This window comes from Penicillium angulare, assembly GCF_028827245.1.
Source record: "Penicillium angulare strain IBT 27051 chromosome Unknown utg000003l_segment0_segment0, whole genome shotgun sequence".
NCBI lineage: Eukaryota > Fungi > Ascomycota > Eurotiomycetes > Eurotiales > Aspergillaceae > Penicillium > Penicillium angulare.
In genome coordinates, this window is record NW_026623162.1 from 134,127 (window position 1) to 149,451 (window position 15,325).

Genomic DNA, 15,325 nt, shown 5'->3' on the forward strand with positions numbered 1-15,325 from the left:
TGGCCAACTGTAAACATGGACAGGTTAGGACTAGCAAAAGATACAAATAGTGGTTTAATTATATATGTAACAATCCTCGTGGAAATGGAAAGAGCAACGCGGGAGGGAACATGTAAATATCATCCAGACATCAGGAATGATAGAATAGTCACTTTCCATAGCATGGCCATGTATGGTTGATTCAGTATCGTAGCCCGTGGCAAGAGTACTGAAATCCATGTGAGGAACTAAAAGAGAGTGGTTTGATGATTCAAGTTTGTGCTGTGGTTCGGTTGATGTTAAACGTTCTTTAGAGCCATTCGAGAATACTTGTTACCGAAACATCAGCCAACGCATTGGAGGGCCAACTCTCTTCACTTTTGTGTGCGTCTTCGAATGTATTAATTCGTGATAGTCTTTGGGTGGTGGATGGTTCATCACTTTCGGTACCTCTGAATCCAGCTGAAGCCGATGGATGATCAGATACAAGACTGGAGACTGGATGGCTCTGACTGATTGGCGATTTTACGGCGCTTTTCTGCAAGGACTTGGACTTTTGAGTAGGACGAAAAGATGCGGAGGTTGGAGACCTTCAATGATACCCTTTGCCACGGGGAAGCTGGCGACGAAGCCATAGTCTAGATTCTCTCTTCTGCAAACCGTTCGATACTAGGAAAGGAAATTCTGTTGCAAAGTTTGATCGGACCAAGATATATACCTGCACATTTGATGATTTAATTTGCTCATCTAAGTAGCGCGGAAATCGTGGCAATGTAAACTGTGTTCTCTTTAACTGGACGTCAATGTAGGATCTCTGTTTGAGAGGAATGGAGAAGGGGTGCCCTACGCCCACATGGGCTATGAAGTTAGCGATATGCGTGTCAAGCCGGGTAAAAGAGTGTACAAGATATGGCTCGTTCAAGTGTATACGCAAGGTTTCGAAACGTTCGTATCTTTTCTTGCGGTGATCACCGCCGGAAAGTGACCCTGCCTACATAAGAAATATGGGCGCCCCGAGCTCATTTATCATCTGAATGGACAAAGCTCTACTATTAATTCACGTTGGGCTTTTGACTTACTTCAATCGCTTTATAGATATCTACCAAATGAGCAGTTTCAAATGTCTCCCTCTGAATTTTCCTCGGACCTCCCGCCATATACTAGACACGGTTTGTTTCCCTCTGTTACTGAATGACTACTTACTGATGCAAAGTAGATTGGAGAAGCGCAATCGAGTTTCATACGGCTTTCAGACACTGGTCTATGTCAAGGCGATGGAGAGAAGACTGGCGCTTTTCCAAGGCAGTCCTGAAGACTGCTGACTGGAATGCACTCAATCGTGCTATCCATGCCCGTCAAGGGCTCTCCAGAGGGTTTCAACAAATCAATGCTCTACAAGGCCAGATAAAAAAAGGAATATTGCAAAATAAGGAGATTTATCGGATGGTGTGGACTGCTTTTGGTAGATTTGCCGACTCGATGAATGAATTAGAGCTTTCGACAGGTGAGGATCTTTCTGAATCTTGCTGTGAAATATTGCTCATTCAATCCAGACTACCGATTTGAGGTGAAGGGGCTTACATGTTCTACGGGCGGGAAATGCTTAGCCTACTCATCAACCAGTGGAACAAAATGATTGCCTTAATTTTTGAAGTACATGTAAATCTCTGAATTTCTTGCACTTTGGAGCACCTCCGATCCAGATACAATTTCGACCAAATTCGTGCAGATTGTAGATGAACAAATCGCGTATTTAGATGAGATAATTCCAAAATGCGGAGTTGAGACAGACTATGGTGCTTCTTGATTACTTTACCCAGTGTTTCAGTAGAAGCAGCGCCATCTTGAATGTCTTGGACTGAACCTTCACTTTCAAATCCTGCTTCAAATCCTCCGGAATACAACTGACGTTGCCCGGAACTGCCTTGATAAGGAAATTGTATTTTGGGAACCTTTGGGTTCCCGCAAGAGAATTTCTTGCTTAAAGTTCGGTTTTCTTGTGGTAGGAAGTACTCGTACTTCTTGGAGACTGGTTGATGCTCCAAACAAGGGCGTACGGCTGGGGACACGTCTTGTTGAAGATGTGGTACGCACGTACAATGATTTTGACTTTGCCATTGGGGATATTCATCCACTCAACTTGTTCCACATTATTCCATCGATCAAAGTCTGCCTTGTCGCCCATATTGCCATGTTTTTCAGTTTGATCCGAACTGATTACAATAAGGTCCAGGTCGTTCTGAAGCATCTTTCCTGGGCAATCTGTCCAGACTAAGGTCACTTTCAGTACTGGTCCACTTGGAGCGGTAGTGCTGGTTGACTTTTCCTGGGCCTTGATGAAATCTCTTTGGCTTAGGATATGGATCAGAAGCTCCTCGCTTGCACCTTGCGCGAGTGCTCCACCCTCGCGATATCCACAACCAACTTGGTCTGGTAAGATCACTGAGTTGGACAGATTGACTCGACCAAAGCCGCTGTTACTATTGGGAGATGGGCCAGTTTCGCTTGGAACATACTGCCCGGGTATTGCAACCGCTCCATTGATAAGCATTGCTTTGAGAAGAGCAGCACTAGGGTTTTGTAATCCACTTTTAACCAAAGTCTCTCTTAAGACCGCAACGCACCCTGCCACCAGAGGAGTGGCCATGCTAGTGCCAGCTAGGAACCACCATTCGGAATCTTGACTTGCACCAAAGTGAGCATCAGCATTGACCACATTTCGTGACCTTGTTGATAGGACCGCCGTTCCAGGGGCAACAACGTCAGGTTTTATGCGAGATTCTAGGGTAGGTCCGCGACTGCTGAAGGCTGCTAGGCCTTCGGGTTTGTCCGCCATCAGATCCTTGCCTATTGGACCGCTTGGCCATCGCTGACCATAAGTGATAGGGATCTCTGGGCGATTATTCTCACTTGCCCCAACAGTAATGCAGTTTTTCGCAGCAGCCTCGGAACCGATCTGCCTTGGGTCAATGACACCATTCCTGTCTGCATCTATGCCGTCATTCCCAGCAGCGAAGAGGATCACCATATCCTGATGGTCCCAGACAAATTTGTCAATTTCCGCGCTAGATTCCGTATACGGAAGCTGTCTTCTTTCAGGGTCGGAAGATCCCCACGAGTTGGTGTGGATTCGAGCACCGCTCTTTTCATAGGGAGGAGAGAAAAGGTCTGCAAAGTCGGGAGGGATCCCACCCAAACCATTGCGTCGGTCTAGGAGAGACTGCAGTACCAAAGTAGCCTTTGGGGCTGTGCCTCGAATATTTCCTCCCATAGGCGCAGAGAACCCGTCCCCAAGAACAGATCCACAGACATGTGTTCCATGGCCATCTGGATCATCTGCTTTCCCAGAACGTCCTAGGGCATAGAGCTCCTTTACTCGGTTCGAGAAAGCAGGATGGGTATCGATAATAGATCCTTTATCAAACCCTGTGTCTGCTACAGCTACCACCTGTCCTTCGCCCTCGTACTTGGTACCATTGACTTGGACAGGGGCCCCAAGAACTTGTGCTGCCCGATTGTTGAACAGTCTTGCCGGATAAACTGGCTGAATGACCTTGACCGCGTCAAGATGGGCCAAATCGTCCAAATACTGATTTTGAACTTTAAATCGAACCTTAGAGGATCCAACATCCAAGGTTTCAGGGTCAGCATGCGCAGCTGCAGCAATTTCCGAGAGAACATGAGAGGAACTAGTGTCAACATCCTTATGAAGAACAACGTCAACTGTTTTAGAGATACGGTCTTTCGGCACGGCAGGAGATGATGCTAACTCCCTTGTTCTACCCTGGGTTTTCAAGCTATCCTGAATTACAAACATGTCCAGATAGACGTTGGCCCAGGAGACAAATGGGAGCTGGCGTATGGATTCGAGGTCTGTGCCCTTAAACCCACAGAGGTAGGTATTATGGGAAACATATTCCTGGATATCAACTCCTATCGATTCAAGTTCGTCTTCCTGTTCATTGGAGAGCGGCTCGACTGATTGAACCAGGATATAGTCAGACTGACTCGCATCCGCTGACTCGAGGCCCAAGGCTTGAAGTACTGGGCGCTGTCCCTCGGGATCGACACTGTTCCCATTGATTGATACAGTGGGTGTCCTGCTATGATTGTGGTTTGAATTTTGGCTTTCCATTATGAAGGCGGGGGAGAAATGTAATATTGAGAGTGATCGAGAGATTCAAGTTCTCGCCCGGAAATTCCAGTCCAAGCTTTGGAGTTTAGGAAGGGAGTGAAAAGCTACACAAAGATTCACGACGAGGCCTCTGATGTCAAATCAGGTATCAAGTCTCTAGTAAAACGCTAGAGGTACTATTATATCTTGCATGTGTACACTGAGGCCCAACTTGATCGTTTTCAAAATTTGGAATAGGATGTACATGAGAAGATCTATACCTGCTATTTATATGCTCATTCCCGGAGCGCATGAGGCTATGCCAGGGAAAGAGGTTCGAGCAGACTTGAACTGGTGACTGTCTTTGACAATGCAAAGACCGGTTGGTATGCTCGTGTACAAGTAGAAAAGAGTGGTTGACCTACTTGCCATCATCTAGGCCATATTGACTAGCCGCATTTGGATCTTGCGGTCTAGACCACCTAAAAAACCATCTGCTAAAATTCACCATTGGCTTGAGTTTATTGGTCAATCATTTACTGGTTCTCCTATTGTTTGGTTCCTTTCCCGTCTGTTCAGGTGATTTATGAATTAATCATTACCGGCGAGCCTTGGACATCTCTAGGAATCCCAATTCAAGTTTGAGCCTCCCAACGACTTATTGAGCATAAAGATTAAGCCTGTCAGGTGGCCGATCAAATTGAACATTAGCAATTGGGTTCTCCATATCCGGTTGCGGAAAAAGGCGTAGATAGAGAGCCATGGTTGAGTTAGTACATCGAGGCGGTAAAGAGGCGATCGGCGAGGCCTAGAAATATCGTATGAGTGAAAGTTTAGACTATGTAAAAAGAAGAGAAAAACTTCATCTCGATAATATTAAACCTTTTGTTCCGTGGGTCTAACATGAAGGATCGTACCCAGGCCCGATAAAGACCCGAGTGGGATATATTGGAATACTACCTGGACCATGTACGAGTTGAGGGTACGCAACGCCCGACTGTTTTGACTTTTGAGTATAAGGACATACAATTTAATTCATATGCAGGGAAACGCATAGCTACGGTGCATACGCTGAAAGTAAAATGGACCAGAATGATCCTCTGATGAGCAGTCTCGATGTCAAGCCGCTCTTCGGTCACCTTTTTTTTGCACTCGGCCTAATTCGACTTCAGCACCCGAATGAGGTCCATAGCTTAGCATGCATTCTTTACATGAACTAGTTCTGAGGTAGTAGGCGCTCCCAATATGAAAAAGGATTATTCATTTTGAGTCTAATTAATCCAACATCAACATCCATCTTCTGCATAATCATCAACATGTAGGGGAAATCCAGCGGATGTCTGAAGGTGCTAATAATATACTATTCATGTCGGGCAAACTAATTATGTACTGGTAAAGTTTTCTGATGCTAACTCTGGCATTTTTGAAGGTTTCTGTCGTTTAACCTGAACTAACAGTGCCCAATTCCTCATCATTTGGCGTGCTTTTCCACTCTTCTTACCGGCCTTTACTGGTTGACTCGAAGGACCATTCATAATATCTTCATAAGCAACGGAGTTTTGGGGTGTTCTTTCATCGGCGTATGTGTCCGTTTGGTTCCCCTCAATAATCCGCTGAGCGACATTGTATTCTTGAAAGACGTCTAGTAAAAGGGTCGCAATTGTGTCGTGAGAAATATGACTGTTACCGTATCCTAATAAGGTTGCACTCTCTTGAAAAAGCAAAGAAGAGCACTTCTTTCGATTAGCGATGCTGAATTTAGACCTTACACCATTCTGTTTGAATTCAAGTTAGCCAACCCGAGAATTTACACTATTCTAGGAGAGGCCTACCTCTGATTAGCCAATCCTACGACTTGAAAATTCGCACCAAAGATGCACTGGTAGTAGCCCGTCATTCTATAAATGTGGCTTGGTGGACTGTTAGATCAGTTTTCTACCGAACGGTTAACTTAAACCATGCTCGTCCGCTTGGTCGATGCCGCCGATATTCTTCGTATGTAGAGTTGCGTCAGATACTAAGTTTCTTTGAACATGAATTTTCATCTTCCTTGCTGAGAGAATGTGGAATCTATCACGTCCCGTGGTCTGGAACTGCAATGGATGCATCATCGCAGTGATCAAGAGACATCGCACGAGTGTAATAATCGGATTTTGCGGTGCTATAGAAAGTATAAAAGTATCTTGATATCCAGTCAGTGTAGAAACTCCATAAGCAATACTACACAAACTCTTCTGATCACGATTCGATAAGATGAATGCCACCAGTAGCCTGCATATCGAAAGGTGGGGAGACGATACCTACCTTGTGGGGTATTGCATAGATAATCACCAACATTGGAACCCAAGTAAGCTGCGATTGGACAGCTTCCTTGGAGATAATCGCGGTATGTGATGTATTAGTATTAGGGTTAGCTTAACTTAGGCTAACATTGAAGAAGGACGATTTAAAGGGGGTGGTCATCAGTTCACTGAGCGTGCCAGAAACATCAGCTTCGTTCCAGAAGAAGGTGCTAGTCGAGCCCCCATTCTGCGAGCTGAACTGGAAGATGATACAGGCAGATTCTTGCCAGGAGATGTGAATCTGGCTGAGAGAATCAACAATCGTGATGGATACCTGCAGTTTAAGTGGTAGGCTCCTGATCCAATGGAGAGATTCACTGCAATGCTGAAATGTGCGATTCTAGATCCCGGTCCTTCATGAGCTATTTGCAACGGCTAATATGGAAAATCAAAAGGCTACCTGAGTTCGGTTGCTTGGTCTTTTACAGGTGTGAGCACACTATATAATGGAAAAAATAATGGGTCGATCCGTCGGTTTTGTCTTATATATCCGACTAGTCTTCGATTTGACTGTACAAAAAAATAGCACAGCTAATCAAAAGTCTGACATACCTATGGTACAATAGCGATAAGAGATACTCCTAGAAAATTGTGTCTGTATCAGAGGTAGAATGAGTAAACAACTCTCTCATAGAGCTTCAACGCTTTTCTGTCTTCTTCACACAGACTTGTAATTTGTCCAAAAAATTATATTATACCGGGAAAATGAATGCAAAATCCTGAACGCGAGCTATCAGCGATCAACTTTCCGGTAAGTGAGATTTCCTCTCGATTTCTCGTGTAGATAAAATTTTGTACTGTTATACCTCATTGATCATTTGATAGATCGAACCATGTATGACGTTACTTGGGCTTTTAATTCATAGGGGAAAACATACAGCACTAGTATAATGAGAACCTATGTATTCAATTATGCTTGAAGAAAGAGAATAGTGAATATATATATATATAAAGAGAGAGAGAGAGAGAGAGAGAGAGAGGAAATAGTATTTACAACCCGCAAACAATAATGCTGCTTTATCATTCATTACCATAAGCATGTTTTCTTCGCCACTCAAACCATATGATTCACATTGTAACTTCACCACTTTATTTAGAGCCATATTACAGAGACAACAGGCTTCAAGCTTTCTAGTGCTGAGTGTTGCCGTTTGAAAAGAAAAAAGGGTTGGGGGTGTAGCATGACCTTGTACGAGCAGTGTATCATGGTACTAATACAGGAAGAACACCAATCTGTTGAGACTTCTTTGATAATATCAGGATTTCTAACGGCGAAATATTGGTAGCGGAAAAGGTCTAGACATTGTGGATAGATAGAGAATGGCTAATGCTGGTACTCTCTCTCAAGTTGAATCGCAAGCGCCAGGTAGTCAGCTTCACTTGTTGATGTCAAAATAGTTGCTTCATTCACCGTGAAAGCCATCCTCTAGCCATCAAGATCCCAGGTCCTGGCTACCTTGGCAATTCATAGAGCAGAGTCCCAAGAGCATTCAGCTGCGCAAGCTTGCTTTTATTGCTTCTCCAAGAAAACAACTCTGCTTTCTGAGGTATACCATCCATCTGTGGGGAGGGAAGGAAAACATAATCCGATGCCACTGTATCATATATCTAGCCTCGCGACTGACTATTAACGTAATCGGTAAGCGAGCGGCGCATGTAAGCGAGTGGCGCACCTCCTATTCAACGCGTCCATGAATTAGAACCTAACTAATTCAACCATCCAAATAACTATATTCTATTGTCATAGCTGCAGCTTAATATTGAGACAGGGTTTCTTCATATTGGAGTGGGCTTGGGATGATAACTGGTAGTGTTGGGAAGGTCAAACACAGTACAGAATAATTACATTACGGTCATCTAGCTGGCTTGTCACCCTTTACGCCAGAAATCAGATGGCGCTCCACATGTTGTCATGTAATAAGAGTTGCCGCGCCAGGAATTTTACTTAGCTTATTATTTGGGCGAAACCAGAGTGCAACCAAAGTGTGGTTGTTCGCATTCGAAAGATTAGGCATTTGTACGTCTTCCTCGGTAAATAGTGTGGCCTATAGAGGCGATTCATCATTCAAACAAGCGGGGGTAGCACATAATTAAGCTGATTGTCGCGGTCGGACAATGTTGCTCAATATTTAAACTTAATTAGGGGGCAATGGTTGCACAAGAATCTCATTTATTCCATAGCCGTATTCCACCATTGGTCGGAAATATCAGCACAAAACCCTACCAGAGATTAATCAACTCAGGTTCAACTTAAAAAGCCCTCCTGGTAATATGAACCAAGTTCGGACGACAACTTGGCGATAAATGAGTGCTGTCCCGGTTGTTAGTCAAATCCAAGCGTAACTTTCGGAACGGCCCCATGTCTCGACCATGGAATCTCCAAGTACATATGTTGGCTATCTTTGCTTAGACTCTATTTTCGTAGATTCAATCTAGATCAGAAGCAACCATGGCACTCGGTCATCATGGGGGTACAAAGAAAAGCGGAAAGCTCACCCGCCAATCTAGAACAGACTCGCTATAATTAACGCCTCACATATGAGCGCAAGACTGCTGTCAATTGCGAAGATGAGGCCATGTAACTGATTTGTAACAGCAATAAGTCGGTGATGGGGGGTGTTACGTAGTTGTCCTTTGGCTTGGAAACTATGGATGTAGCAGTAATGATGCACTTTCAATACATTGCATATTGTAGAAACAGCTGTTTGGTCTGGGAAATGGCCAATGAAGTTCACTAGTATATCCCGGGGCTCCGCATTTGGGGTCGGATCGCGGTTCTAACCCGCGAACGTAGTTGAACCTCTAAGTGGCGGTCATGAGACGTAGTTGTTTGATAGCAATAATCAGGATCTAATGTAGAGAACCATACGTAGTGCTTGATGTCAGACTTAGGCAAGGATAGGTCTGGACTCTGGTGATGTCAATTGTAAATGTAGCTTGGGGGGATTTGCCCTTGGATAGATGGCAGGTAGTGGCTATAAAAGACACTTCTTCCTCATACATGACTAGATTTTGGACGCTTAGCCCTCCAGCAAAAAAGCTTTCTGAGACTTTAAACTGAAAGCAGTCTGTCACAATGAAACCCACTCTACTTGTTCTAAGCTTGATCACCACCACTGCTCTTGCGGGTAGCACCTGGTGCAACCTTGGCCAGTATTATTGTGGCTGGCTTCTCAACCAATCTGCAAACCCCCCTAGTACGGTAACGATTCTGGCTGGAAAAATATCCACAAACAGTTGTTGGAGAACTAGATATATCAGCTGCTAACCTATTATAGCCTATCAAGCCAATGTAATCTATTTATGCGACAACCCCGGTGGCGATCAAAGTTTCGTTCGGGGTTGCCCAAATGGATGTTTTGGCCACCCAGCTCATTGCCAGTGTTGATCTATTCTCCCGCAAGGACATTGGCCAACTGCACTACTTATGAGCTTTTGTTGGAATCAACTAGGATGTGCTGTAATATAGGGTTTACTACTTCCCAGGCTGATCTATCGAAGAAAAGTTAGTTTAATACTTCTGACTTCTGGCAATCTGAACTTGGCCTGGTCGCTGTCTGCTTCGTTAGCTGCGTGGGAGGGATCAGATTTAATAATGTCTGTTGCTTTTGCCATATTATAAGTTTTCACTAACCTGAAGATGTCCCTATACTGTCATGCAAACGCAAAGGCTGCTGCAAATTATAGCAACATCATATTCGAAGCAAGTCAATTCTTTAACAAAAGTGCCGTGGTGCGAACCATGTACGGACTCGAAGCTAGAGTCATCCAGCTATCGTATTCCTAAGCCTATAGTAAAGACGCGCCAAGGCGTAAACAGGGTACATTCATGTAGTATAGAGGCAACTGTAGCACTCTACAAGGATGTCAATCCGCGAGAGGGTCCTTATAGCTAGGGTGAAAGAACAATGATTTCGCGAGGCAATGATAGGTGTGCCCCTAGCAAAACAAGCAATGCAAAGAAACTTCGCCTGGTTTCATATCTCTATGAAGATACCAACGGAAGAGACCTACTCTGTACATCTCGCCTTTTGGACTGATACAATAATCTGGAACAACTTCCTGAGACGACCGATGCGATGCCCTTATTACCTGGACAATTACTATGCAACTTTCCGCCAAGTACCATCGAGACTTTCTTGATGCTTGTTCTGAACACGGGCCACAACGCAGAGGAGAGTCAGAAACTCACAGGACTGCGCTCCATCTATGAACAGCGCGTGAGGATCTTGTCTTATTTGCAACGGGTTGAGTCGCTGAGAGGCCAGTCAGCCAGTGTATCATTTTAACAATGCTTTTTATACTATACGAATTTCTGAATATACAGGCCGTATTCCCTCGTTTCGGCGGATTTGTTCTGCGGCCTGATGAGAACGCATCCCGTTCTCATTACGTTTTCAATCGCTGCCGACCTTTGCTAGTATTTACTTCGGGGCCTACCATTGAGCAAGTTATTTTCTTGTTATTGTTTAGTTGAGTCAGTAACTGTGACGGAACGTTTGAAAGGTGCCGCTTTTAGCTAGCATAGAGTAGACACAGCTAATTTGGTGTCGCTTTCCAGACCCGTAGGTGCTCCTACCGCTGGCGAAATTATATACTTATTAAAGGATTCTTATCCTTAAAGGCTCTAAGTTAGGGACCTATAGATAACTATAAAACTATAGTAGTCAACACTTATCTAGCTTATATTCTATTAAGCTTACTTTTATATCTATACTAGCTAGTAAATAATAATATTCTTTAAATATTATAGTAGAGAAGGCTTAGTAAGTGTGAAGGGCTAAAGCAGAACTTAAATTTAATTCTAACTATGCCACGATCTATGTACAAAAAGCTTAGAGAAGAAAAGGAGTAAAAAAGGAGTAAAGTTAGCTAGGTAGCTATAGATAGGGTTAATAGGGTAGTAACGATAGATAATAACAATAGGTGTAATGGTTACTAAGTTGTTAGGCTAGAGACCTGTGACTAGGTAAGGATATCAGATAGTAGAGATTAAATAGAATAGTTAATATATAGAACTGATTCTTATAGGATAAGAATTATAGTTATTATTTATATATTTTAATATTATTAGAGCTTACTAGGGCTTAGGGTAGTTATATATTAGTAGGTGTATTAAGATAGATTCACCTGTAGAGTAACTATGAATTATATCTGAATTATATCTAAAGGGATTCAGGAATCCTGTGATAAAGTATAATTCTATATTAATTATTATAGGTTAAATAAATTAATAATAAAGGATTATTATCTACTACTATTAATTAGAGAGATACTAAGGAATATAGGATAGGCTAGATAGTTTTTATCACGGGATTCCTGAATCCCTTCGGGCACGATTCGGGTACGATTTATAGCCGCTCCGCAGGCAAATCTACTATAATACACCTACTAATATATAACTACCCTAAGCCCTAGTAAGCTCTAGTAATATTAAAATATATGAATAATAGCTATGATTCTTATCCTATAAGAATCAGTTCTATATATTAATTGTTCTATTTGATCTTTATTATCTAATATTCTTATCTAGTTATAGGTCTCTAGCCTAATAACTTAGTAATTATTATAATTCTGATTCTTCTCTCTTAACTACCTAAGGATTAACAATAGTATCCTCTATATACTAAAACCCTATATCCTCTTATAATAGTACTTAATCTAAGCCTATTATATCTTCCCCCCTTATTATTGGATAACCTAAGATCGAATTAGTCCCGGATTAGTATATAAACCTAGCTAAATCTAGTCTAGACTAGATTAGAGAAATTACTAGTAATCTTATAACTAAAAGTATTAGTAGATCTAGAAGTATTATTATAGATACCCTAGAAAAGAAGAGATATAAACTAGAATATCTAGAAGAGTTCTTTATAATTTATACTTACCTTAAAGAGCTTTCTATTTAAGTCTTTAGAATTAATATTAGGGCTTTCCTAGATAATCTATTTATAGCTTATAGAGGAACTAAGATTAAAATATATAAGAAAGTAGAGGGTTTCAAGGTTAATAAGTTTAAGAAATTATTTAGTCTTTAAGAATAAGTAAATTAGCTTTTATAGCTTAGATATATCTTTTAAGATAACCCTAGGGTCTATAAAAATAAAGAGATAAAGATCCTTATAGGAGTTAAATATCTTAACTCTAACTATAAAAATAACTAGATTATAGAGAAGAGATATCTTAAAGATAATAATAATTATTATTTTAGTAACTAGGAATACTTTAAGGAATAGACTTTTATTTTGATATATAATAAAAATACCTTTACCGGAGAAGTTAATAACAAGATAGAGTATTATTATTAATAAACTAATAAGGAACTAAAGGCTTTTTATTACTATCTTATAGATCTAGAATATTATTTTCTCTAGGTCTCTTAGGATAAGTAAGTATACTATTATATATTAAAACTATAGCTATAGTTAATATTATATATTTACTAATATATAAAGATTTCTTCTAAGACTTAAGTATAATAGGTAGAAGAAGTATAGAGTACCTAAGAATTTATAAAAGTAAAGATATATAAATATAATCTATTTATTAACGATTTAAATTTGAGCTTAAAACATCTATAACCTAATAACTTATTCCTGAACTAGTCTAATAGTATAGAATAAGATTAAAAGGATCCTAGGAATCTATATTTAAAGGGTTTTTATAGTCCTAGATCTAATCTAAATTATAATAACTTTAAGTTATATCTAAATCCCCTTTAATTTAGAGATAAACCCTAACTATTTTTCTCTTAGAATAAGAATAATCTAAATAATATATTTATTAGAGGAACTAATCTATCTAATCTATCTACTAGAACCTTTTTAAATAGTTATTTTAATTATAGTAAACTAGGTTACTAGATAAATAAATATTATCTATTACTATAAGCCTTAGGGGTAAAGATCTAGGAAGTTTACTTAAGATCTTAGTATTACTATAATAATATTTAATTAAGAGACTTAAGAAAAGTATTAGGATTAAATTAACTCCTATAAATTCTAACTTCTAGTCTTAAGTAGGAATAGTTATCTATCTTTATATCCTGATTTGTATCTAAAATAATATTAAGATATATATAGATATTAATACTTATATAGAGATAGATCTTATTAGTTATAAATTTATTTAGAAATACTATTTTAATTAAGCTAAGTATAATATCCCTATCCTAGAAATAGTAGGCTAATAAGATATCTCTATCTATAGTATATAGACTATTCTAATTACTATATATAACTCTTAAGGAACTAAGTAAAAGTTTTTATATTCTTATATTATAATTAATAGAGATCCCTATCTATTAGGATTATTAGTATTGCTATTAAATATAACTATCTAAGAAATATGAATTATATTAGTCCTATAGTAGAAATAATAGTAGTTCGAATATAATAGAAAAATAATAGAATAGTTAAAGCTTTACTAGTTTACAAAAGTATATAGGAACTAAGTCTATATCTTTATAGTTATTAAAACTTTAGAAGAAATCTAGCTTCTACTGGAAGAAGAAGAAGATAAATTAATAGTAAGTTAAGATTGAATCCCTTTTGAATTACTAGTATTCTAGGATATATTTAAGATATAGAACTCTAAAATTATACTACTATAAAAAGAGACTAATTACTTAATTGAACTTAAAGAAGATATATTATCTTTATATAGTCTAATCTATCTCCTCTTATAGATAGAACTTATAGAGTTATAGAAGTATCTTAATAAAAACTTAATAAATAGTTAAATCAGATTATTAAAGAGTCTAGCTGGTGTACTTATCTTATTTATATCTAAAAAGGATAGAGGGCTATGGCTCTATATTAATTATTAAGGTCTGAATAAGATTTTGGTTAAAAATTAGTACTCTTTACCCTTTATTTTAGAGATTCTTAACTATCTTTCTAGGGCTTAATTCCTTAGTAAAATCGATATATAAGATATATACTATTAAATTTATATTTGAGAAGAAGAAGAATAGAAGATAGCTTTTCGTATAAGATATGGCTATTTTAAATATATAGTTATACTATTTAGTCTTATTAATATATCTATAATATTTTAAAGCTATATCTATACTACACTTTATAGCCTTCTTAATATTATTTATATTATATATTTAGATAATATTCTTATCTTCTCTAGGACTTACAAAGAATATATAGAATATCTTTATCTTATACTTAAAAGGTTAAAGGAAGTATAGTTATTTATAAAAGTCTCTAAATATTAATTCTATAAGAAATAAGTTAAATTCCTTAGCTTTATTATTAATTAAAATAGTATCTCTATAGACCTAGAATAGGTTTAAGCTATCTAGGAATAGAAGTAGTCTATATCCTATAAAGAGATTTAAGTCTTCCTAAGATTCTATAACTTCTATTAAAGGTTTATTAAAAATTACTCTTTAATTATACTACTACTTATAGAGCTCCTTAAGGGAAGTAAAGATAGGAAAAAACTAGGGAATATTAAGCTAAATAACTATAAATCGAAAGCATTTTAGGATCTTATTAATACCTTTTTAACTATATCTCTCCTATAATACTTTAATCTAGAGAGATCTATCTAGTTTAAAACTAATATTTTAGGTTTTAGAATAGATAGAATCCTTTTACAACTAGATAATCAAAGGATATAGTATCTAATTACTTTCTGATTAAAGAAATTCTTACCTATAGAATAGAACTATACAATACCGGATCAAGAGCTATTTATAATTATTTACTTATTTAAATATTAGTATTAATATCTTAAAGAAAGCTGATATTAGGTTAAGATTCTAATAAATTACTATAACCTAAAGTTATTTATAGATTAACCTAAGATTAATAGAAGATAAGTATATTAGTACTTTTTTCTTATTTTATTTGACTTTATAATATATTATTACTTA

At 38.6% G+C, this 15,325-nt stretch overlaps 3 protein-coding genes across 3 annotated transcripts; 1 reads left to right on the forward strand and 2 right to left on the reverse strand.

Annotated features, from left to right (window-relative positions):
• Nucleotides 1-1,960: 1,960 nt before the first annotated feature.
• On the reverse strand, nucleotides 1,961-4,114 carry N7478_002295 (S8 family serine peptidase; the record flags this gene model as incomplete). Its single annotated transcript, XM_056918509.1, has 1 exon — nucleotides 1,961-4,114. One exon carries the CDS (start codon nucleotides 4,112-4,114, stop codon nucleotides 1,961-1,963), a length of 2,154 nt encoding a protein of 717 aa, XP_056781667.1.
• A 1,361-nt stretch (nucleotides 4,115-5,475) lies between these two features.
• Nucleotides 5,476-5,990, reverse strand: N7478_002296 (uncharacterized protein; the record flags this gene model as incomplete). Its single annotated transcript, XM_056918510.1, has 2 exons — nucleotides 5,476-5,735; nucleotides 5,963-5,990. 2 exons carry the CDS (start codon nucleotides 5,988-5,990, stop codon nucleotides 5,476-5,478), a joined length of 288 nt encoding a protein of 95 aa, XP_056781668.1.
• Nucleotides 5,991-6,346: 356 nt separating this feature from the next.
• Nucleotides 6,347-6,727, forward strand: N7478_002297 (CVNH domain-containing protein; the record flags this gene model as incomplete). Its single annotated transcript, XM_056918511.1, has 2 exons — nucleotides 6,347-6,479; nucleotides 6,534-6,727. The coding sequence occupies 2 exons, from the start codon at nucleotides 6,347-6,349 to the stop codon at nucleotides 6,725-6,727; spliced, it is 327 nt and encodes a 108-aa protein (XP_056781669.1).
• Between the last annotated feature and the right edge of the window lie 8,598 nt (nucleotides 6,728-15,325).